We start from the raw sequence: 23,299 nt of genomic DNA, 5'->3' as shown, positions 1-23,299 counted from the left end.
CGTGTGAGGCAAAGAAAGGTCCTTATGTGGGACAGAAGCTTGCTCTGACCTCAGGGGAGTAACAGTTTTATTCCGTATAAATGGAAGGACTTCAAATTGCACTCATAAATATATTACAGATACGAAATTCACGATACTTTAATTCTAGTTAGACTTCTTTCATAGAATATTGGTTGAACAATGTGGTGTAATCAATGCTTCTTTATTAGCATTATTTCTCTCGCCATAAGACCTATCTGTGTCGGTGCGACGTAAAGCAAATAGCAAAAAAATTATTAGCATTATTTAACTTAGTTTCAAGTGTTTTTCCTGGTGCTCAACATAGATTCTACACATGAGTAGGCCTATAGCTTTTGAAACTGTTACAATTGTAAGGTTACTGAGTACATTTGAAAAAGTAATTTTATAGATACGGGTCCTAGCATTTCTAGGATGGATATATATACCCGTTAATGACCGTTGCGTTTCGGGCTAAAATCACCATAAGTACGTGTGTAATTTGTGCTGAACAAAGTTGAGAGATGATAGACCTACCCTAGATATATGGGCTTCTGTACCATTTTCGTTCCGTACATGCCCTACTATAATTTCAGTATTATCGTTTAGTGTCTCTTTGTGTATGGTTTTTCTATTTTGCTATTTGTTTCACGTCACACCGATACGGATAGGTCTTATGGCAACGATGGAATAGGAAAAAGTTAGATTCTTGAAGGAACCGACCATGGCCTTAATTGACGTACAGCCCCTGGTGTAGAAATGAAAAACGATGTAAAATAATCTTCAGGGCTGCGGAGAGTAAGGCTTGAACTCACAATCTCCCGAATGCAAGCTCACAGCCTCGTGACTCAAACCGCGTGGCCAACTTGCTCAGCTAACTTCTTTAATTCTAGAAAGATGGGATATCGTGGCCATATTTTCTATACATGAGATAATTCTGTCTGATAATCTATATTACTGTGGTGTTTGCTTTAGTATTTAGATTGTTAAATAATTTCCGTTGGAATTTGAAATGAAATGGTCATCACTTTGAGCAAGACATCGTGTCAGTAATGCCTAGATTTGTGCTAGAAAACCATTTCAAATCACATGTCAGCCGAAATTGGATTTTATTTATACAGTGTGCACATTTTGAGATTCCCATGTGCATGGTAGGAACTGCATGGACTGCTCGGCCTGTTCTCACGGCCGGACGTCAACTAGAGCTCGCGTGTTACCAAACTATATCTTTAATCTTAGAGTCACTTGCTAGTAATATTGAAAAAAGGCACCACATAAAAAGACATGAATTCACCCGTGTCACGGAAGGAAATTTTGAAACTGCTTTCTTTCATTTTCCAAACATTTCTGGCATCAACTAATAAAATGATAGGCTATATCACTCTTCTTAATTCCTTTGCGGAAATTGAATTTATTTTTGACGGGTGATCGTTTTCAGTTTCTCTAAGGAGTGTGGATTTGTCCTGTACACTTTATCTTTGATTGAATCACAGATATAATTTGATCGGGTGAGCGAGCGGGCCAAATGTTGTTAAAGATAATTCTATCGCAAACCGATTCCTCATTCGTTCGCTATGAAACGTTGGCTGTATGAGCCATCGTAGAGTTCACCTGGAAGACAATTCGAAAGTACGTTTTCCCTCAGCTGATTCCGCAAACAAGAATTGCAAACTTATTTACACCTCACTATTAACTGCATCTTTATAAAATTGGGTCAGTTATTCTTTTAACCGTAACTGTACACCACACTCCTATTTTTTGGTAGGAAATAAACTCTCGTACTTAGTCCTGTTATTAGCCATAGCTTCTGTTACGGTGTTTCCGTGGTTTGCAGAGGTATAGGAAGCGCCTGGGGTGAATGGATGGACAAGGAATTAACTAGAACATAAGTTAACACAATACATTTTGAAAGTTATTTTTTTAAAGTAGCCTCAGTGGCTCAGGCGGCAGCGTGCCGGCCTCCCACCGCTGGGTTATGTCGTTCAAATCCCGGTCACTCCATGTGAGATTTGTGCTGGACAAAGCGGAGGCGGGACAGGTTTTTCTCCGGGTACTCTAGTTTTCCCTGTCATCTTTCATTCCGGCAACATCGAATCAGAAATACACATTTACGTAGCAGAACTAGTGTGAAGGACGCATTGATTCAAACTATATCCCTGAAATAGAAACGGACAGGACATGTCATGTCATGAGAAGTCCAGATGAAGTCCATTCACGGAATGGGGAAACCAAGATGAAGTGTAAGCCAAGGAAGAAGGTTACGTTGCGAGCTGAAGATCCATGTGGGATCGTCTTGACCAACAACAGCTGGAAGCAGAGATTTGTGGAAACAACTGGTAGAGGCCTTTGCCCAGCAATGGAACAAGACCACTACTATTTTAACGGTTTTTTGAGACATCGAGATGCCTGAAGTTTTGTCCTGCAGGTCTTCCATTACGTCCTGAAAAAACTTACTGACACAAGGTTGGTGTATTTGAACACCTTCAAGTACCACTGGGCAAAGCAGTGACCACGCTAACTCGGGCTCGGAAAGCAAGACCTCTTTTCTTTCTTCTTATTTTCCTACCGCTTTTCCCACATCTGTGGGGTCGCGGGTGCGAACTGTGGCACACATGTGGATTTGGCTCTGTTTTACTGTCGGACGCCCTTCCTGACGCCAATCCTACATGGAGAGAAGTAATCACTATTGCGTGTTTCTATGGTGATTGGTAGTGAGCTATCTGAATATTGAGAGAAAAGTGTTCGAACAAACACAACATCCACTCCCCGGGTCATAATAATTAATCAGACGCGATTAAAATTCCCGATCCGGCCGGGAATCGAACCCGGGACCCTTTGAACCGAAGGCCTCAACGCTGACCATTCAGCAAATGAGCCAGAGCTCATTTATTACTATTATTATTATTATTATTATTATTATTATTATTATTATTATTATTATTATTATTATTATTTTGCTAGTTGCTTTACGTCGCACCGACACAGATAGGTCTTATGGCGAAGATATTATTATTATTATTATTATTATTATTATTATTATTATTATTATTAGTAATAATGTCAGTTATTCTGTATACCCATGAGAAGATTTCCCATTCAGCCGTTTGAGAATTGTTAGACCAGAAAATGCCGATCTTCCGAGTCTCATTTCACAAGCAATATCTAGTCAATCAATAAGTGGTTTGTGCAGAAGGAACTGAGCCGGAATTGCTCCAGTTTCAACTTGACTCTTGCACTGTTAAACATGAGATTACCAGCTTCACCCTTTGAACGGAATAACAAGCACTTTTAAGAAGTACACTGTGCTTTATATGATGTCACTATGATAAAATTGTCTACTATGTACAATCCAGCCACAGAAGTTGTTTAATGAGTCATCGTTCGGAATAGCATTAGTTTTAGAGGGAGAAGGACAGACAGCTAAGTCAACAGGCAATGCAATAACAGACTGAACAACGTTCTTAGGTGGCCACGGTTCTATTTAACAAGAACAACCGCAAACCATGAACATGCCGCCCTATTTGCCAGTCCCACCCCCACTGTGGCTTCAACTAACACCAAGTGTGCTTTCATATCCGTTCAACCAATACAGAAGCTTCATATAAATCCCAGTGAGGCATGGTATTCGTTCATCTACCATCACCGCCTATTTCAACAGAGCATGTATAGAGGACTATCGGTGATACGTCAAAGTAGACCCGGAATCAAACTAATATGAAGAAATCATTCAAATATCGCTCTAAATGCAGGCAACGTCAGATTCCTTTAACTTGAAAATGAACTAAAGACTAACAGTGAATGACAACATAATATTGTGCTTAAGTAAAATCAGATACATATACTTGCTTGTTCATTAGGTTTACATATTTCTTTGTCAATTAAAATAATTCATACCAAAACCTACCGTCCACCTTCAGTCATACAGTGAACTGACCAAATTCATATGTTCTCAGTTCTGAGATTAATTAAAAAATGACCGAACAAGTTGTCCGTGCGGTTAGGGACGCGCAGCTGTGAACTTGAATTCAGAAGATAGTAGGTTTAAACCCCACTGTCGGTAGCCTTAAGGATAGTTTTACGTGGTTTCCGATTTTTCACACCAGGCTGTAAGGCCACAGTCGCTTCCTTCCCCCTCCTAGCCCTTTCCTATCCCGTTCGCCGCTCTAAGACCTATCTGTATTGGTGCGGCGTAAATATAGTTGTAAAAAATTTCACTTCCAAAATTTCAAATTTTCGCCTTATAGTGGTTTTGTTTCAAACCACGGTCGCCTACAGTTGCCAGTGACTTTTTCATTCACCTATCAAGCCCCCAGTTAGATTCCTGCTCAGAATGGCTGAATTCATACACACCTGGATTCGGATTCAAGTTGTACATAACATGCAGGGCTCTGCTGCGCAGTTGCTCCCACGTCAGAGGTGTAGAAGATCAACACCAAACCCCATCAGCGGCTGTGATAAAGTGGACTTAATATTCTACCACATTTTGACTGGCGGCAATCATTTTACAACGAAAGTGAGGTTTTCATATCGTCTTCCGGTCCCTAAATCCCATCGTCAATGCACTTGTCGAGTTACGGGAGACTTCAGGTTTCCTGATTGTTATTTTATCCGTTGTGAGCCGCTCATGATACACACAGCCAACGGGTTATCCTCAGCTGAACGAGAAGATAGTTACACCAGAAGTTTACGTGAAAATCGTATTGGACAATATATGGCAGAATTATTTTTTCTGTGTAAGTTTAATGCTACATGACATATTTTTTTTGCTAGGGGCTTTACGTCGCACCGACACAGATAGGTCTTATGGCGACGATGGGATAGGAAAGGCCTAGGAGTTGGAAGGAAGCGGCCGTGGCCTTAATTAAGGTACAGCCCCAGCATTTGCCTGGTGTGAAAATGGGAGACCACGGAAAACCCTCTTCAGGGCTGCCGATAGTGGGATTCGAACCTACTATCTCCCGGGTGCAAGCTCACAGCCGTGCGCCTCTACGCGCACGGCCAACTCGCCCGATGCTACATGAAATAAATATTCGATATGTTCAATAGTCGCTTAAAAAGGAATGTTACTATGTTCGACAGTAATAGTTGTTAAACTTTTAAAGGACATGAGACATCGTGGTTAAGAATTAAGAACATGTGCATATGAAACTTGTCTAAAAACTGGTGTGGTACTGGTGTCTCCTTTCTCCCCAGCTTTTTCCACACAATGGCGGAGTTAAGGCTGCGATATGTATCGCATACGTGGACTGGGCCCTGTTTTACGTACGAGTGCCTTCCCTAACACCAACCGTATGTTGAGGGATGTGTCATGCAGCCTCAACTCAAGGAAATGTGTGTAACTTAGAGGGCAAGGTCAGCACATTCTTTCCTAGTGAAGGGGCATCGAGACACCGTTATTTATTAGAGCGCGGCAGCAGTGGACCCGTGCGTAGTCGGCTTGTATATTGAAATATGAAAAAATGGGATGTAATTCTAAAATATATTACTTCACTATGGTGTATTCAGTTTTCTTTTCCCTTTAACGTTAAGAACAAGAGTTGGGTAAGAATGTTGAACTGTTAACGAAGAAACGATGCATTTATTTATTTGCTTATTTATTAAAACTGAATATATTTAGATGTAATTCGAATAATAACATTTATAAAATAATTAATTTGTTTGATATTGAAAATATTTCGTTTGCAATCAATTGATTTTATGTGCCTCTAATTCATCATGGCACTACAGCCCCGACGAGCCTTGGTGTACTAAACGACCGCTGCTCAGCCCGAAGACCTGCAGATTACGGTGTGACGCATGGTCAGTGTGACAAATCCTCTCGGCCGTTATTCTTGGTTTTCTAGACCGGGGTCACTATATCACTGTTAGCTAGTTTCTCAGTCGTAATCACGTAGGCTGATTGGACCTCGAACCAACCCTCAGGTCCAGGTAAAAATCCCTAGCCTGGCCGGGAATACAACCCGCGGCCTCCGCGTGAGAGGTAGGAACGCTAACCGCACACCGTAGGTCCGGCATGCCCCTATTATACCTCGGGTTAATTTCTAAACTGCCGGCAGGATCGATCCTGACTCAGTCCGGTGGTATTTTAAGATGCTCAAATACGCCAGTGACGTGTCAGTAGATTTACTGGCACGTAAAAGAACTCCCGCGGGACAAAATTCCGGCACCTCAGCGTCTCCGAAAAAACGAAAAAGTTGTTAGTGGGACGCAAAGCCAATAACATTATTATTATTATTATTAATTTATAAACTTTCGACCTTGAATAAATTTAATGGTTTTTTTATTTTGATCTTTTGGTTTTCATTGAGGAAAAGCTCGCCAGTTCAGTTTTCTAGGGCAACAAGTTCCTTTTTTTTTGCTAGTAGTTTAACGTTGCACTAATCCATCGAAGGTTTTCGGTGACGAAGGGATGGGAAAGGGTTCAGCCCCAGCATTTGCTTGTTGTGAAAATGGGAAATCACAGACAATATATTCCGGGGTGTGGACGCTGAGATTCAAACCCAATCATCTCCTGAATGCAAGCTCACAGCAACGCGACCCTAACCACATGACCAACGCGCTTGGAAAGAAATAAACAAAATTATGAAGCATCCAATTTATTCAAAGTGGGAAGTTTTTAAAAATGAACACACCGTATATTAAACGTTAACATTAGTGAGAGGATAATTTCCTCAATATGAACACCAGTTATCACAAATGCAACGGGTTCGCCCTGCTAACGTTATCGTCAGTACGGAGCAAGTGGCTGTGTGGTATGCGTCACGTAGCTATCAGGTTGCATTCGGGAGATAGTGGGTTCGAACCACACTGTCGGCAGCCCTGAAGATGGTTTTCCGTGGTTTCCCATTTTCATACCAGGCAAATGCTGGGGCTGTACTTAATTAAGACCACGGCCACTTTCTTCCCAGTACTAGCCCTTTCCTAACTCATCGTCGCTCTAAGATCTATCTGTGTCGGTGCGACATAGAGCAGATTGTAAAAAAAGGAACAAAAAACGCGTTTTCGTCAGCACAGCGCCAGCTCCAGAATAACTTCTATGACTAGGGCCAGGATTTTTATGTAATATCAAATTGTGAAATATGTACTGTACATAGAATGTAGTAAATATCAGAGAAATATGTAATATTCACAAAATATGTAATATTCATAAAATATGTAATATTCACAAGATATGTAATATTCATAAATATGTAATATTCACAAAATATGTAATATTCGTAAATATGTAATATTCACAAAATATGTAATATTCATATATATGTAATATTCACAAAATACGTAATACTCACAAAATATGTAATATTCATAGAATATGTGGTAGTATTAATGCATTCAATTAAAAAGTGTTCGTGTATTTCTTTTATTATGACTTATGGGTATGATATGAGACAAGGAAATGAAATTGTTACAAATACCTGCATATTTTATGACAAAGCTATCGTTGTTGCTTTAGATAATCTATTTAATCGACTGTTTTCTAATTTTGACAGTACGTGTACTGTAGATAATAAACGAATTAAGAGCATAATCGAAATACTTCAGCTACAGTATATAAAAAGAACGTTATGCACTGTAAATCGCGGAGTGTATGTCCAACCCTTGTCCCGTTTCTCCACGAGGTCGTTTATGAAGTGAGATGAATCTTAGTAACGAGTTTTTACGACCGGGTGCCTTTCGTAACGTTACCCCATTAGAAGAGTTAATTAGATGAAATGAAGGCGTGATATTTGATAGTATAAGGGGATGGGTAGAAACCCGATGACGGCACATAGCCTACTCCTGTCGAATAGCACCAAGGTGTCTGCTTAAGTCTTAACGTCTCCATCCGACGGACGAATCACCATCAACAGCGTCATATGCCCTCAATCCATATGAACACATCGGAGAGATCTGGAATCGAATCTAGGCTTTTGGCACGCTATCTAGTGATTAGAAATAGTGTATCACCACCTCTCCTGCCACTCGAACCGGCCAACCACTGTGTCACACAATATGGACTTGGCGCCTTAACTATCATGGACACCAAGCATGCTACACTCCAAATTGCGTGGTATTTTACATGATTTATTGTTGCAACTAGCCTAATTTCCTGTTGTCCCTATGCCCTGATAATGAAGCAAATAAACGTTACTAAACAATGTTACTATCGCTGATAGTTGGCCGTGCGGTTAGGAGCGCGCAGCTGTGAGCTTGCATCCGTGAGACAGTGGGTTCGAGCCACACTGTCGGCAGTCCTCAAGTTGGTTTTCCGTGGTTACCCATTTTCACACCAACTAAAAGTACCTTAAATACCTTAAGTACCTGTACCTTAAGTAAGGCCACGGCCGCTTTCTTCCCACTCCTAAGCCTTTTATATCCCAGCGTCGCTCTAAAACCTATCAGTGTCGAATCGACGTAGAACAAAATGAAACCTATATATAACCATATCGGAACCACAATTCTTCGACATTTTTCGTTTTCGATTTTTTACAAGCAAAGGAATGGAATATGTAACTTAATTACATAAGAATCCCGGCCCTAGTTGTGACGTCATAGGGCACTGAGCTGAGGCTATCTGCATTACGTGCTTCCGTGGTGGATGGTAGCGGACAGATTTCTAACCCGCAATATTATTCTTTTTGCTACCCGTTAAGCGTCGGATTAACATAGATTACTGGTAACCTTGGGGAAAGAAATGCCTAGGAGTAGGAAGATGAAGGGCGTGGCCTGTTCCACGAACGAACTTTGCAACTTTTCAACGTTGCACTTTTCACTTTTCAATTCCTGCAAAGTGCAAAGTCTTTCTGTTCCACCATGATCTAGGTTGTACTTTTCAATTTCTTCGCAAAGTGAAAAGTCTTTGCGAATGAGTGATCCGATCGAGTTTATTCCATGAGCAAACTGTATAGGCCTAATACTATATGATTTTAATGCTTTACTTTTCGCGGCGTACTTGACGGTATAATTGTGGTACCGTTTACGTTTTTATCATGGGAAAGAAATGTTAATATTACAAGAAGCTGGCTGTGTTGGAAGTTGTCAAGGAGAAACGTGACATCCTTTTTGACAACTTCAAAGATAATCTCTCAAATGATGGCACACATCAATGTTAACGAGAGTAGGCTACCGTCAATACATCCGCACACAGAAGGAAATGCACCCTTCATTAGAAATCCCGTCGCTATATTGTGTGGATTATCAGGCCAACGTACTGTTAGGAAATATTACATTTACTATAACATCTACGACTTTGATAACAGTTCTGGAAATAATTGATTTTGATGTCCCATGCAATGGTGCTACACCGTGCAGCTGGGCACCGTTTACTAACCAATGTATATAAGCATTTAAGAATTTGTTCTTTTTCGGAAAGGAATTGACTTCTTTTTGTTGCATGTTTCAATAAATGACCGATCATTTCATGAATATAGTCAACCTGTGTTGGGGTAATACGAAATCACTCGCGAAAGTCCGTCGAAGTGAGGTTATGAAAATTAATCTAGTCTTTCTATTATTGGATTCTTCATCACTGTCCTCACTTGATGCTAACAAAAGCTCACGTCGTAACGTGTTTATATCACCAAACAAAATTCTACGCCGAGAAACTAGTGTACATACTTACTGATTAACAGATGAAAAGGGAATCATCTCTTTGCAAGATTTATGAAAACTTTTCACTTCATTTCTTAGCACTTTGCATTTCTGTACCAATTAAGGAACATGACAGGTTTGAAAAGTGAAAAGATTCCTAACTTTTCACTTTTCACTTTTCAAGCCAAATCTGAAAAGCGATGGTGGAACAAAATCTGAACTGAAAAGTGCAAAGTGAAAAGTTGCAAAGTTCGTTCGTGGAACAGGCCCTAGATCTGAATCTTCTCGAGATGAAAATAGTAAACCATGGTAACTGGGTTCTCACCAAGGTACCCTACGTTTCGAATTCCGAGCAATGTATGTAGGAGTTTTGAAATAAAAAGTCACGTCGCAGTTGTTTTTATATCATGAAAAACTGGAGGTCCCATGGCTATGATCACGACGTCAAGAGCCACGTAAAATTACAAATTTGCCTAGAAACCGATATAAACAGTTCAGGGGTGTCGACAGTGGAGTTCATACCCACCATCTAACAGCTACACAACATGTACCAAGTAGTCATGTAGACAGCTCATTCGGTTTGACAAGCTAAAAAACAAAGATAAAAACTTTGTTCTACTCTTCTTTCCATGGAATTGCTTCTTGTACTCTTGTTGTTGTTGTTGTTGTTGTAGGGTAATGATGTTTTCTGCTATTTGCTTTACGTCGCACCGACACAGATAGGTCTTATGGCGACGATGGGATGGGAAAGGCCTAGGAGTGGGAAGGAAGCGGCCGTGGCCTTAATTAAGATACTACCCCAGCATTTCTCTGGTGTGAAAATGGGAAACCACGGAATACCATCTTCAGGGTTGCCGACTGCGGGGTTCCAACCCACTATCTCCCGAATACAAGCTCACAGCTGCGCGACCGTAACCGCACAGCCAACTCGCCCGGTAATAATTATGTTTTAACTTTACCTTATTGAGAATGTGTAATTTTACTAACTGAACCTTAATTATTGAGAGATTGAGCCCTATGAGAAAGTATTTAAGAAATACATTTCAGTGAATGAGTAAGTGAGGAATCGTATCTATCTCTGAGTTTGCTTTGTATACAGTACTGTATATGGAAATGTTAGTTTTAATCCAAGTGCTGGAAAAAAGTTTTATTCTTAGAACCATGTACGTGACGCAGGAGCCATTCTACAAATAAAACCGGAAATTAGTTCACAAGAAGTGTTCTTTAATGTCTCAGTAAATCTACTAACACATGTCTCTCATATTATAGTACTCTTGAATGCCAACCATCTGCGCCAAGTCCGGCTCCATGGCTAAGTGGTTAGCGTGCTGGCCTTTGGCCACAGGGGTCCCGCGTTCGATTCCCGGCAGGGTTGGGAATTTTTTTTTTGCTAGTTGCTTTACGTCGCACTGACACAGATAGGTCTTATGGCGACGATGGGACAGGGAAGGGCTGGGAGTGGGAATGAAGCGGCCGTGGCCTTAATTAAGGTACAGCCCCAGCATTTGCCTGGTGTGAAAATGGGAAACCACGGAAAACCATCTTCAGGGCTGCCGACAGTGGGGTTCGAACCTACTATCTCCCGAATACTGGATACTGGCCGCACTTAAGCGACTGCAGCTATCGAGCTCGGTGGTTGGGAATTTAACCCCAACATTGGTTAATTTCGCTGGTTGATTTATCCGGTTCTTGCTCCGGATGCCTCCAATATGTGATGGTCACAATTGTATTGCTACAGTATTCTTCCACAATTGCAAGCAAATGCCGCTAGTGTTAACACTGACTGCCTATGCAAAGCCCACGATGATTATCTACATCATGTGAATAAATCACACATAATATCTTAGGGTATGGACAAAAACTTCGTGCATTGCACTGATAAAAAAATAATCCACCAATCCTTGGATCAGCCTAGCTATACAACTTTACAAAATAACTTCTGTATGAAATTTCCAGCACAAGCTGGGCACACTTTTTCTTCGCTTTAAAGCATATTTTTTACGCAACATAGAATGTTCTAAAGCTGAAAATGAAGAACAAGATCTAGGCAATTGAACTTGAGCATTATAACATCCAGAGTAGCGGAGTAGACAAATTCGTTACCCTTTAAGAAATCTCCCTGTTGTTCTGCAACTGCCTATAAGAATCAAATTAAATATTGGTCGTCTTAAGTCCTCTTTCTTTTTAGTACCATGCAGGCCTACTCCATTTGAAGAGCATTCCTCGGTACTATAAATATGATATCAACGCAGTATTCGCAGAGAGAGAATTTAAAATTCTTCTAGAGTGAGGATGGATTGCGGCATCGAATATTCCTCTTTCATAGAATATAATAATAATTTTAAGTTTAGACAAGGAAAGGAACGTCCTTCTAAGATATTGTTGATTTCGGCTACCACGGGTCCAATTTATATATATCAGAACACGTGATAATAAACTAAGCATCGTCGCCATAAGACCTATCTGTGTCGGTGCGTCGTAAAGCCCCCAGCAAAAGAAATAAAAAAATAAAAATAAACGAAGCCTTTCAATGAATATCAGAAAACATTTAGTTACCTTCTAATTACCAGCTTTTGAAATGGTGAAAAACAAAAATAAAAATCAGTTTACGCCCAGTTATTGCGTCTTCTGCTTTCATGTTTACTCTCGGTTTTGTAAGCGACTGCAGAAAACGAGCATGGCACCAGCAAAGCTCGATATTCGGCAGTGGTTTGCTTACTGCGATGCTACGAAATTGATCTGTATGTGTAACCGACAATGTGTATGAAGTTGGAATTTTTACATGATTTCATATACATTTCAATTTTGATGCAGTCTTTATTTATAGATTGGGATTCAATCTGCGGCCGCCTCGGTTTGACGGTAGTGAGATATTTGAAATAGAAATTCACCCCTTTGTGGTTGGAATACCATATGAAGCAATAGGTCGCATGATCATGTAAAACTATAAGCTTGCTTGAAGTATCTTACGAGATTTGCTATTTTTTTGCTACTTGCTTTACGTCGCACCGACACAGATAGGTCTTATGGCGACGATGGGATGGGAAAGGCCTAGGAGTTGGAAGGAAGCGGCCGTGGCCTTAATTAAGGTACAGCCCCAGCATTTGCCTGGTGTGAAAATGGGAAACCACGGAAAACCATTTTCAGGGATGCCGACAGTGGGGCTCGAACCCACGATCTCCCGGATGCAAGTTCACAGCCGCGCGCCTCTACGCGCACGGCCAACTCGCCCGGTATTTACGAGATCTGAGTGTCTCATTTGCTTGTATTTAACATTCTTCCAATTACTGTAGATTTTAAGAGATCTCAAAGTACCGGAAATTAGTTCTCAAGAAGTCACATTATAGTACTCTTGAATGTCAACCACCTGCGCAAAAATTCCATACCGCAACGATGAACAATGAACCAGCTACACTTAATTTAGCAATTTTTTTGGTTATATTATTGCGAACAAAAGAAATAAACCAAAAGTTGCCGTAGAGTTCCTTTAGATTTCCCTCCCTTTTCCCATAACCTAGTGGAGTCACGGGTGCGAACAGTGTCACTAATGTAGACTTAGCTCTGTTTTGCGACAAGATACCCTCCCTGACACCAACTCTATGTGGATGTATTCGCTATTGCGTTGCTCTGTTTGTTGGTGTGACTTGTGTACATGAAGATGTGCGTATTGAATCAAACTCAAATAGATAGATAAATTAACGAGACGTAGCTTAAATCGCCGACCCAGCCGGAAATCAAACAACGGACGGACCCTCCGAAACTAGTATCGCGACGCTGATCAATCAGACAAGGAGCCGAACCATAGAGTTTCATTAGATTGTTCAATACAAGAGAAATCTGGTTTTCTCTGTGCTCTAGAAACTAATCTTGATCGCAACAGCTCAGTTTCAACATGTCACTTCTAATCGAGGCATATGAGGAAGCGAGGCGGGAATTACGAATCCTAGCTAAGGTTGAAAAATAATATGTAATAGTATTAGGCCTACATATGCCCGGTTCCTTGGCTGAATTGTCAGCGTAGTGGTCTTCAATTCAGGGGCCCCAGGTTCGATCCCCGACATTTCGGGGATTTTAACTGTGTTTGGTTAAATCCTCTCATTCGGGGACTGTATGTATGTGTTCGTCTTAAGAAACAAGAAAATTTAAATACAACACGTAACGCCATAAGCCGCCACAGAAACACGCAATACTGAACACATCCTTTCACACAGAGTTGGCGTCGGGTAAGTATTTAATAATATTCTCGGTTTTTTTGCTAATTGCTTTACGTCGCACCGACACAGATAGGTCTTATGGCGACGATGATATTATCGGTTTAGTGTACCACTAATTACTTTCTCGGTTTTCGCAGACGCCGAGGTGCCGGACGTTTGGCCCGCAGGATGTCTTTAATGTGCCAGTAAATGAAGCGACACGAGGCTGACGTATTTTGGCACCTTCAAATACTACCGGGCCGGACTGAGGGCCTCAGACGGTTGAGGCGCTGGCCTTCTGACCCCAACTCGGCAGGCTAGACTTAGCTCAGTTCTGCGGTATTTGGAAGTGCTCAAATACGTCAGCCTCGTGTCGTTAGATTGACTGGCACGTTAAAGATCTCCTGCGGGACAAAATTACGGCAGCTAAGCGCATCCGAAGACCATAAAAGTAGTCAGAGAGATGTAAAACAAATTACATTTTTATAAATACAATCGGACTGAGCCGGGATCGAGCCCGCTAACTTGAGCTCAGAAGGTCAGCGCTCTACCACCTGAGTTACTCAGCCCGGCTCTGTCAGAAAAGGTATCCACCCGTAAAACTGGATTGAATACATACAATTAGCCAACCCCAACCTCAAGTAACTGGAAGAAGGAGGAGGAGAAGAAGAAGAAGAATTACAGTATATAAAATATTGTTTACGAAAGTGTAAATGTTAACGAAGTATTAACTGTATAGATCGAGTTAATCTATTGTAATTTCGTAATTTCACCTTCTGGGATGTCCAACTTATTCAAAGCTATGCGGCTAAAACGGAGTCGTCTGCTTTAAGCGAGCTCAAGAAACGCGAACAATCAGACCAGCTTGTAGGTTGCGACACCACTCGCGTTCTCCACGTGCCCTCTGCGCTTCTTCCACTCTATTGGAGAATTAACTGCGTTACATTCGAGATTAAATGTAAAGGCAGCCATATTTACATTCAAGAGGTGACTAGTATCTCTTCCATTAACCTTTTTCTTTGATATCTCATTTTCACCTTTATCTTGACGAGTTCAGAGGGAAAGAATTATAGATTCATTTTCACTTTGAATAACTTGGTATTATCAGTATTCGTGTCTTTGGGCACGGCTACACTGAGGAGATAATTGCTAACAGGATAGTAAGAGTTTCCATTCCTGTTTCTGTTTCATTCAGGGGCTGCCTGGCTGAGGTGGCAAAGGCATGCTCGGTTCACCCGGAAGAGCGTGGGTTCAATTCCCCGTTAGGAACTCGAAAATTTCAAGAAACGAGATTTCCACTTCTGTAGGTACACATGGGGCTGAGGTTCACTCAGCCTACACCAACAATGAATTCCAGGCTATTTCCTGGAGTTAAACGCACCCGGGAGTAGAACTAACCACTCTACCCCACCAGGTGCCGAGTTTACGGATAGTGGAAACCTTTACCTTCCACTCCTCGAAGGGCCTTCATGGCCTGTATGGATATGACTTTGCTTTGCTTTTGCCTTTTAGCTATTTCATTAAGGAGAATGTAACGTATGGTATATGCGTTATATACTTCTTGTGGCCTTCCTCCTTGCTCCTTGTCCGTCCCAATGAACCAGGTAGCCAAGCCATAGGTGCAATCATATCCTATGGTTAACTGTCGAGAGACCAGACGAACGAATGGTTCATCGAAATTGGGAGGGTGGGGTTGGGAGGGAGGATATCAGCCTTTTAGAAGTTGCAACAACGACAGTCTGGATGATTGACTGATACGGCCTCGTAGTAATATTTAACAAAGATTAACTATGTTAATACTGTTAAACTGCTAAAAGCAATCTGAAACTACAGTCGTAACTTACTCCCGAGAACATGCATCTCTCTCTCTGTATGAAGGAACGATGTAGTAATGATGGCTTCCTTTCGGGTAAAATATTACGGGGGTAAAACAGTCCCCCATTCGGATCTACGGGTGGGGACTACACTACATCATCAGGAAGTTGATCACTGACATTCTGCGGGTCGGACCGTCGAATGTTAGAAGTTTGACCGTTGTGATAGGTTGGAGAATCTGACATGGGAAACTGATGTACTAAATTTATATGTAGTTTTATAAGCTACGTACGTTGACAGGAAGGGGAGGATTTTGGTCCGGTGACTACAGAATTATGAACACAATATTAAACAGGTTTCATAATGAATAACAAAATAGGGCAGCGGGTAAGCTACTATGACCAGCATAGTGAAAGGATTAATGTTGTCAAGGACATCATGTTGATGGTCACCCCAATAGTGCGGGTATATATGCCTACTAGTTCAGTAGAGGATGAAGAAATCGTAAGAATATATGAAGAGACAGACGACTGTTTTTGCTAGTGGCTTTACGTCACACCGACACAGATAGGTCTTAGGGCGACGATGGGATAGGAAAGGCCCAGGAGTTGGAAGGAAGCGGCCGTGGCCTTAATTAAGGTACAGCCCCAACTTTTGCCTGGTGTGAAAATGGGAAACCACGGAAAACCATCTTCCGGGCTGCCGACATTGGGATTCGAACCCACTATCTCCAGGATGCAAGCTCACAGCCGCGCACCTCTGACCGCACGGCCAACTCGGCCGGTGATAAAAGATTTAATACGACACGTAAAAAGGGGATGAGAAACTACATGTGAAGGGAGACTGGAATACAGTGGTAGGCCAAGGAAGAGACGGTACTGTAGTAGGAGAATTCAGACTGGGACAAAGGAATAAAAGAGGAAGTCGGGTGTTAGAATTCTGCATGGATCATAATATAGTCCTTCCTAATACTTGGTTCAACACCACAAACGATGGTTGTAAACCTGGACAAGACCTGGGGACGCTGGAAGGTATCAAATATACTTCATTATGATTAGGCAGAGATTTAGAAACCAAGTGTTGGAATGCAAGACATTCCCAGGAGCAGGCGTGGATTCTGACAACAACTAGATGATCAATAAATGCTGTCTGAAGTTGAAGACATTGAAGAAAGAAAGGAATGCAAGGAGAACGGTTCATGACAAGTTGAAGGAAGAAAGATTGAGGGATTATATCAGAGAAAATGTTGCACAAGGACTAAATGAAAAGAAATGAACGTGACCTCGATAATGTTGTGAGATGGACAGCAGGCAATGGTATGTTGATAAACGGGGTTAAAAGTCAGATTGTGAGTTTCACAAATAGGAAATTCCTCTCAGTTTTAATTACTGCACTGTTGGGGTGAAAGTTCCTTTTGGGGATCATTGTAAGTATCTAGGTGTTAATATAAGGAAAGATCTTCATTGGGGTAATCACATAAATGGGATTGCAAATAAAGAGTACAGATCTCTGCACATGGTTATGAGGGTGTTTAGGGGTTGTAGTAAGGATGTAAAGGAGAGGGCATATAAGTCTCTGGTAGGACCCCAACTAGAGTATGGTTCCAGTGTATGGGACCCTCGCCAGGATTACTTGATTCAAGAACTGGAAAAAAAATCCAAAGAAAAGAAGCTCGATTTGTTCTGTGTGATTTCCAACAAAAGAGTAGCGTTACAAAAATGTTGCGAAGTTTGAGCTGGGAAGACTTGGGAGAAAGAAAACGAGCTGCTCGACTAAGTGGTATGTTCCGCGCTGTCAGTGGAGAGATGGCGTGGAATGACATTAGTGGACGAATAAGTTTGAGTGGCGTCTTTAAAAGTAGGAAAGATCACCATATGAAGATAAAGTTGGAATTCAAGAGGACAAATTGCCGCAAATATTAATTTATAGGAAGGGGAGTTAGGGGTTGGAATAACTTACCAAGGGAGATGTTCAATAAATTTCCAATTTCTTTGAAATCATTTAAGAAAAGGCTAGGAAAACAACAGATAGGGAATCTGCTACCTGGGTGATTGTCCTAAATGCAGATCAGAATTGATTGATTGAGTGAAAGGATACATAATGGATGAAGAACGGACAGTCATGAAGAATGTGCTGCTGAAGAATGGTTAGGATGAAAGGCGATATCAAGGAAAAATCAGTGGATAACTCATGATATACTAGACTTGATTGATGAAGAGGGAAAGTACAAGAATGCAAGAAATGAGGATGGCAGAAAATACAGGCGATTAAAGAATGAAGTAGATGGAATGTGCAGGACAGTTAAGGGATAATGGCTGAAAGAAAAATGCAAGGTCGATGAAGGTTGTTTGGTTGTAGTAAAGGTATATGCTACATATAGGAAAATCAAGGAAATCTTTGGAGAAAGGAAAGCTAGGTGTATGAATATTAAGGGTTCGGATGGAAAATAACTTCTGGGGAAAGAAGACAAGGAAAAAGAAAGATGGCAGAAACTTATTCAACAATTGTATCAAGGGAAATAAGTAGATCATTCGATTCTGGAACAAGCAGAGGCTGTTGATGGTGATGAAAAGGGGGACCAGTTTTCAGGTCCGGATTCGACAGAGCTTTGCGTGACCTACATAGGCGCAAGGCACCTGGAACTGATGACATACTTTCAGAATTACTGACTGCCTTAGGAGAAACCGCGATGACGAGGTTATTTCATTTAGTGTGCAAGATGTATGATACAAAAATGCCATCCAATTTCATTTTTTCTCTTTTACAATTTACTTTACGTCGCTTCGACACGGATAGGACACCAAATCTGTTTTAATAATCAAATCATGGGCGAATACGCCGTGTTTATTTATTAATTTGCTGATGGTGATTATGAATGTAGAATTAGTTTTTCTTAAGTGTTAATATTTTGGACGTAACAATGAATTTTTCAATTTTCTTAAAAGCTACTAATATGCCATACTAATTTAATACAACTAAAGTCCCATAGAATAAATAAAACATACAGTGCTTAAAGAATTGGTAGTAATAAGTGCAAAAATACTGAATGACACTGAATCTTCATTCAACAATGGGGTCATTCAAAAGTGTACATTTGAACAGCTTTTCCTGTAATGTTCTTCTGACATCCCTGCACTTACTGTACCCCGTACGTTGTCTTCCATTACAGCACAGTTCCAACGTCCCTGATGCCTTTTTCTATGCAGTGAATGTCTTATTAAAAGCGTTCACCATGTTCCGCGCTTGCAGCTCCTAAAATTGGCCTAACGAAATCAATATGAGAAAACAAAGCATTTTCACTAACATTGTACATCCAGGTACATGGCAACTCGGCATCAAATTCTCTATCAGTTGCATATAATTCTCACTTGATTGTCGCCAAGAAACTGTTGCACTACCTTTCTAAAAGCACCCAAAGCATTTCGTGCAAAGCTGCATCTACATTCACAAACGACAGGAAGAAATTTTGTGAACAGCATCAATATATAGCTATATAAGCGGGCTCGTTAAAGAAGTCGATATATCGAACCCTTCCAGCTTTGCATTAATAAAGTTGGAACATCACATTAGAGCCATCTCCTGGTGATCAATCTGAACAACTACGATTGCTAGAAAACGCGTGAATTTATAATTATACATAAACCATTAGAGTATAGACAAGTATCGACATCGGAAAGAAACAATGGCATATTCGCTTCCAGCGCGTTGCTTTTATGCAATAAAAATCTATATATCTATATATATAAAATAAGAGTTTTGTCTATACATTGCTCAGAATTTAAAAAGGATGTTATTTCTTTATCGGCCGTATCCATAGTAGCAAAGAAATGCATATTTTAATTTTCCGTAATGTCTGTCTGTCTGTCTATCTGTCTGTCTGTATGTATGTATGTATATATGTATGTATGTATGTATGTATGTATGTACACGCATCACGAGAAAACGGCTCAAGAGAATTTAATGAAAATCGGTATGCAGTGTCCGGGAATAAGCCGCTACAATCTAGGCCATAAATTATTTTATTCACGCTGAGAGAAATGGTAGTTTAGGGAAGGCCTAAAATTTAATTCTCAAATATTTATGTTATTAGTGGTTATATCATAATGAAAATCGGTATGCAAAGTCGGGAAATAAGTCGCTGCAATCTAGATCATAAATAATGTTATTCACACAGAAGGAAATGGTAGTTTAGGGGAATATCTAAATTTTAATTCTCAAATTTTTATGTTATTCGTGGTCCTATCTTAATGAACATCAGTATGCAAAGTCAGAAAATAAGTCGCTAAAATATAGGTCATAAATAATATTATTCACGCTGAGTGGAATGGTAGTTTAGGAGAAGGCCTAATAATTTAATTTTAAAATATTTGTGCTATTAGTGGTCCTATCAACAAATACTACATTACAAAAGTTATATAGTATTAAATTTACGATCATTTATGTCTTATACATTTTTACCGTACCGGCTATGATAACAGAGATATTCATGAATTTGGATTTTTGTTGCTAAGTCCATATCAGCGCCAAGTTACGAGAAAATGGGTAAACAATTGAATGAAAATCGTTATGTAAAGTCGGGAAATAAGGAACTACAGTCTACGCTATAAATAATTTCGTAAGATGCCCTAATATCACAGAGTGGAAAGAAAACTAAATGTGAAGACCTACAATACAGAAAGCTCATAACATTGAACAACAATAACATTACATTGACCACTGCTGCGATGTGTTTTTCTCTTCTGTTGCCAGTCATGTCCGATAGATGGGATTACTGCTGTATACCAAGTATTTTTTAAAATGTGCTTTACGTCGCACCGACACAGATAGGTACTGTGGAAAGGAAGCTGTTCTGGCGTTAATTACGGTACAACCCCAGAATTTGCCCGGTGTGAAAATGGGAGAAGACGGAAAACCATCTTCAGGGCTGTGGACAGTGGTTTTCGAACCCTAACTGAACGGCCAACTCGCCCGGTCGTACCGAGTATAACAGCCTGCCTGAATACTGGCGGGATAGCTGTGGAGTTAGATAACTTTCTTCTTAAGCTTGCCATTCCTCTGGTTCATAAATTTTCTGATACTACTGGTACGTAACAAACTGTTTCATCATAGCATTCGAGCTATTCACTCCCTACTTTGAGGCACTTATTGGAATGAGCAGTGTGCATGTTTAACGGAACAGTGGCAGAGGAGTGTTCATGGCTGTCTGCGGCCTGGTCATTCCAGCACTGGAACTTCGGACTGTTAGATCGGCATCGCAGTACTGTTCGTTAAAAGTGAGACAATGTGCAGTTTTTCATTTGAGTGAGTATTTTATATAATAATATTGCTTTTAATCCCTGCATTCCTACTGACGTTTTTGTAATGGCCTAAGTTAACTGTAGTTAGGAAAACCACAAAGAAAGTCTTTCTGCGAATCCCGTAGCGAAGCACGGGTACATCAGCTAGTAAAAAAATAAACATAAGGAGTTTCTTGTTACGCAGTGTTATCTTTGTCGAATAAATGATTTTTATGTTATTTATATGTAGGATAGAATTAATAATTGAAACTTATATTTATTTGAATTAGCTAGGATCTGTCACTTGGTCTACATATTTCTGCTAGCTTCATAAACAGTGTGAATTGCTTGTCATTAGCGCAGCAGTGAGCTTATGCAGTAAGATAATCTGCTTCGCAAAGTTATCGGCTTCACACCTTGGGAAGCGAAGATAACCCACTCGCCGTCCACTAAGGATACTCTCAATCTGCGACATATACGTTTTCAATATATATACACATATATATTTGGATGGTGAGGACATACGAGGATATTAGAAGACCGAATTCCAATAAATGACATTATTCACGATCTGTTGTTTGACGTTATTCAACAATGACCAAAAGAGATAAAAGTCTCGTTGTCATCAGGTCTCGAATTTTATAAAAGAATACAAGTTAAGAAATAGTACAATATAAACTACAAAGATAATTAAATTACCCGTTGGAGACATGCGCTATTTGTAGATAGAATCTGTACTGAAATTCTTCTAGATTTTGTTAACTGCCATTGGCTCTTGAATTGTTACCGAAGAACAATGTGCATTATTAGCAAGGATCATTGTTTCGTCAAACAATTTATGGAAGATTTCTAACGATGGACCAAATATATTTCACGAACCCAGAGCGTTTCGAGTATTCCAGGTACAGAGAGAGGGAGCTACTTATTAATCCTTAGTTTTTGATGGACAGTACTCACGTTGAGCCTGCTTCAAAATATGCCAATTTTTTTGTACCATGTATTAACTTAAGTTTCACACTGGATGAAGTACTTAATATTAGTGGCACCAGCAGCGTAAGTCCATGAACGAAGTAATCATATGACTGAGATGCAGCTATTCGAATCGGATCGGTTCCTTTGTCCTGTAGGTTACTGAAATAACAACACGTAATTCACCACTAATTTAAGAAGGTGGATACATGATTCATACTGTACCTATAAGAACAAAAGTTTATCTTATGACAAATCCAGTATTACTCGTATTTTGTCTGCTGGTATATAGAAAAAATTCTCCTTGTTCATTGGCATTTAGTGACATATTTATAATGTATGTGTTAACCTATTTATTTATGGCACCAAAGAGAGAAATTTGGATCCATGTGCTTAGAACAATCCATTATGCAAACTATTATACTTACGGTAGATGTTCAATTTCCAGACGTCCTCGAGGTAGCTGTCGGGAATTAGCGGAGTTCCGGCACGGCACGTCAGAATTTTACCACTATCCTCCATAGTTGGCACAAAGGTTAAAATGCTGACAGTTTCGTTGCCATCTGGACTTGTCTGAAACATCAGAATTACAGAAATATAATTTGCCAGGTATGTTATGACAAATCAACGTACCCCAAACTGTACAGCAGTAACCATCAATAAGTGAAGATGCTGACCTGCACGCCCAGTAACCAATGCTTCTGAACAGAGTCAGATCAAAAACAGTGGTTGCTCTTAAGAGCAGACACGAGCAAGGCACAACGCGAGAAAATCACATCTCGGAATCAAACTGTATGACACAAAAGTGAACGTAGCTAATATTAATCCGCTCGTGTCGCATGTCGTTGTTGGTTACTGCTGTAGAGACACGTTAATAGGGAAACGACAAGATAATCGGACCCTTCAACAGAGACAGAGAGAAGGGGGGAGAGGAGTTTAAGTATGATTGCAGATGGTAAATACAGTGTGAGAGCATGGGTTACATTGCATTCATGGGATGGGCAAATATTTGTCCATTCTGAAAATTATTAACTCGTACTCTTCATGATTTACGTAAAGAAATACAAGTTAAGAATGAGTACAGCGTAAACTATAAAGATAATTAAATGACCTGTTGGTGACACGAGGACAACGTGTTGGGTTAAATGTGATTACGGGACCAGTACACGATTTTTTTTTTGCAAGTGGCTTTATGTCGCACCGACACAGATAGGTCTTATGGCGACGATGGGAGAGGAAAGGGCTAGGACTGTGTCGGTGCGACGTAAAGCAACTAGAACAAAAAAATAAGAAGCCACAACCTGACAAAGCCCTCTCATATGTCTAGGAATCGGAAAGATATGGTTTCGTCTACTGATATCATTCCAACGTTTAGTTTTATTCTATTCATTAATGCTAGTTCAAGTGTTAATCACATCGAGAGCTAGAACATGAAATCAGCAACGGTGGAAACTAGTTCACAGAATGGATAGAAATGGT

The 23,299-nt window shown here is 40.3% G+C and overlaps 1 protein-coding gene across 1 annotated transcript in view; it reads right to left on the bottom strand.

Moving 5' to 3' along the window:
- LOC136863575 (uncharacterized) overlaps positions 1–23,299 on the bottom strand; it is a 633,079-nt gene that overhangs the window by 460,947 nt on the left and 148,833 nt on the right. Inside the window, exon 2 of the mRNA XM_067139956.2 lies at positions 22,249–22,393. Within this exon, the coding sequence (XP_066996057.2) occupies positions 22,249–22,393 (145 nt within the window). The remainder of the gene's footprint in view (positions 1–22,248; positions 22,394–23,299) is intronic.

This window comes from Anabrus simplex, chromosome 2, assembly GCF_040414725.1.
Source record: "Anabrus simplex isolate iqAnaSimp1 chromosome 2, ASM4041472v1, whole genome shotgun sequence".
Taxonomy (NCBI): Eukaryota; Metazoa; Arthropoda; class Insecta; order Orthoptera; family Tettigoniidae; genus Anabrus; species Anabrus simplex.
Note: the sequence above shows the minus strand (reverse complement) of the source record. Positions and strands in the feature narration are given on the sequence as shown.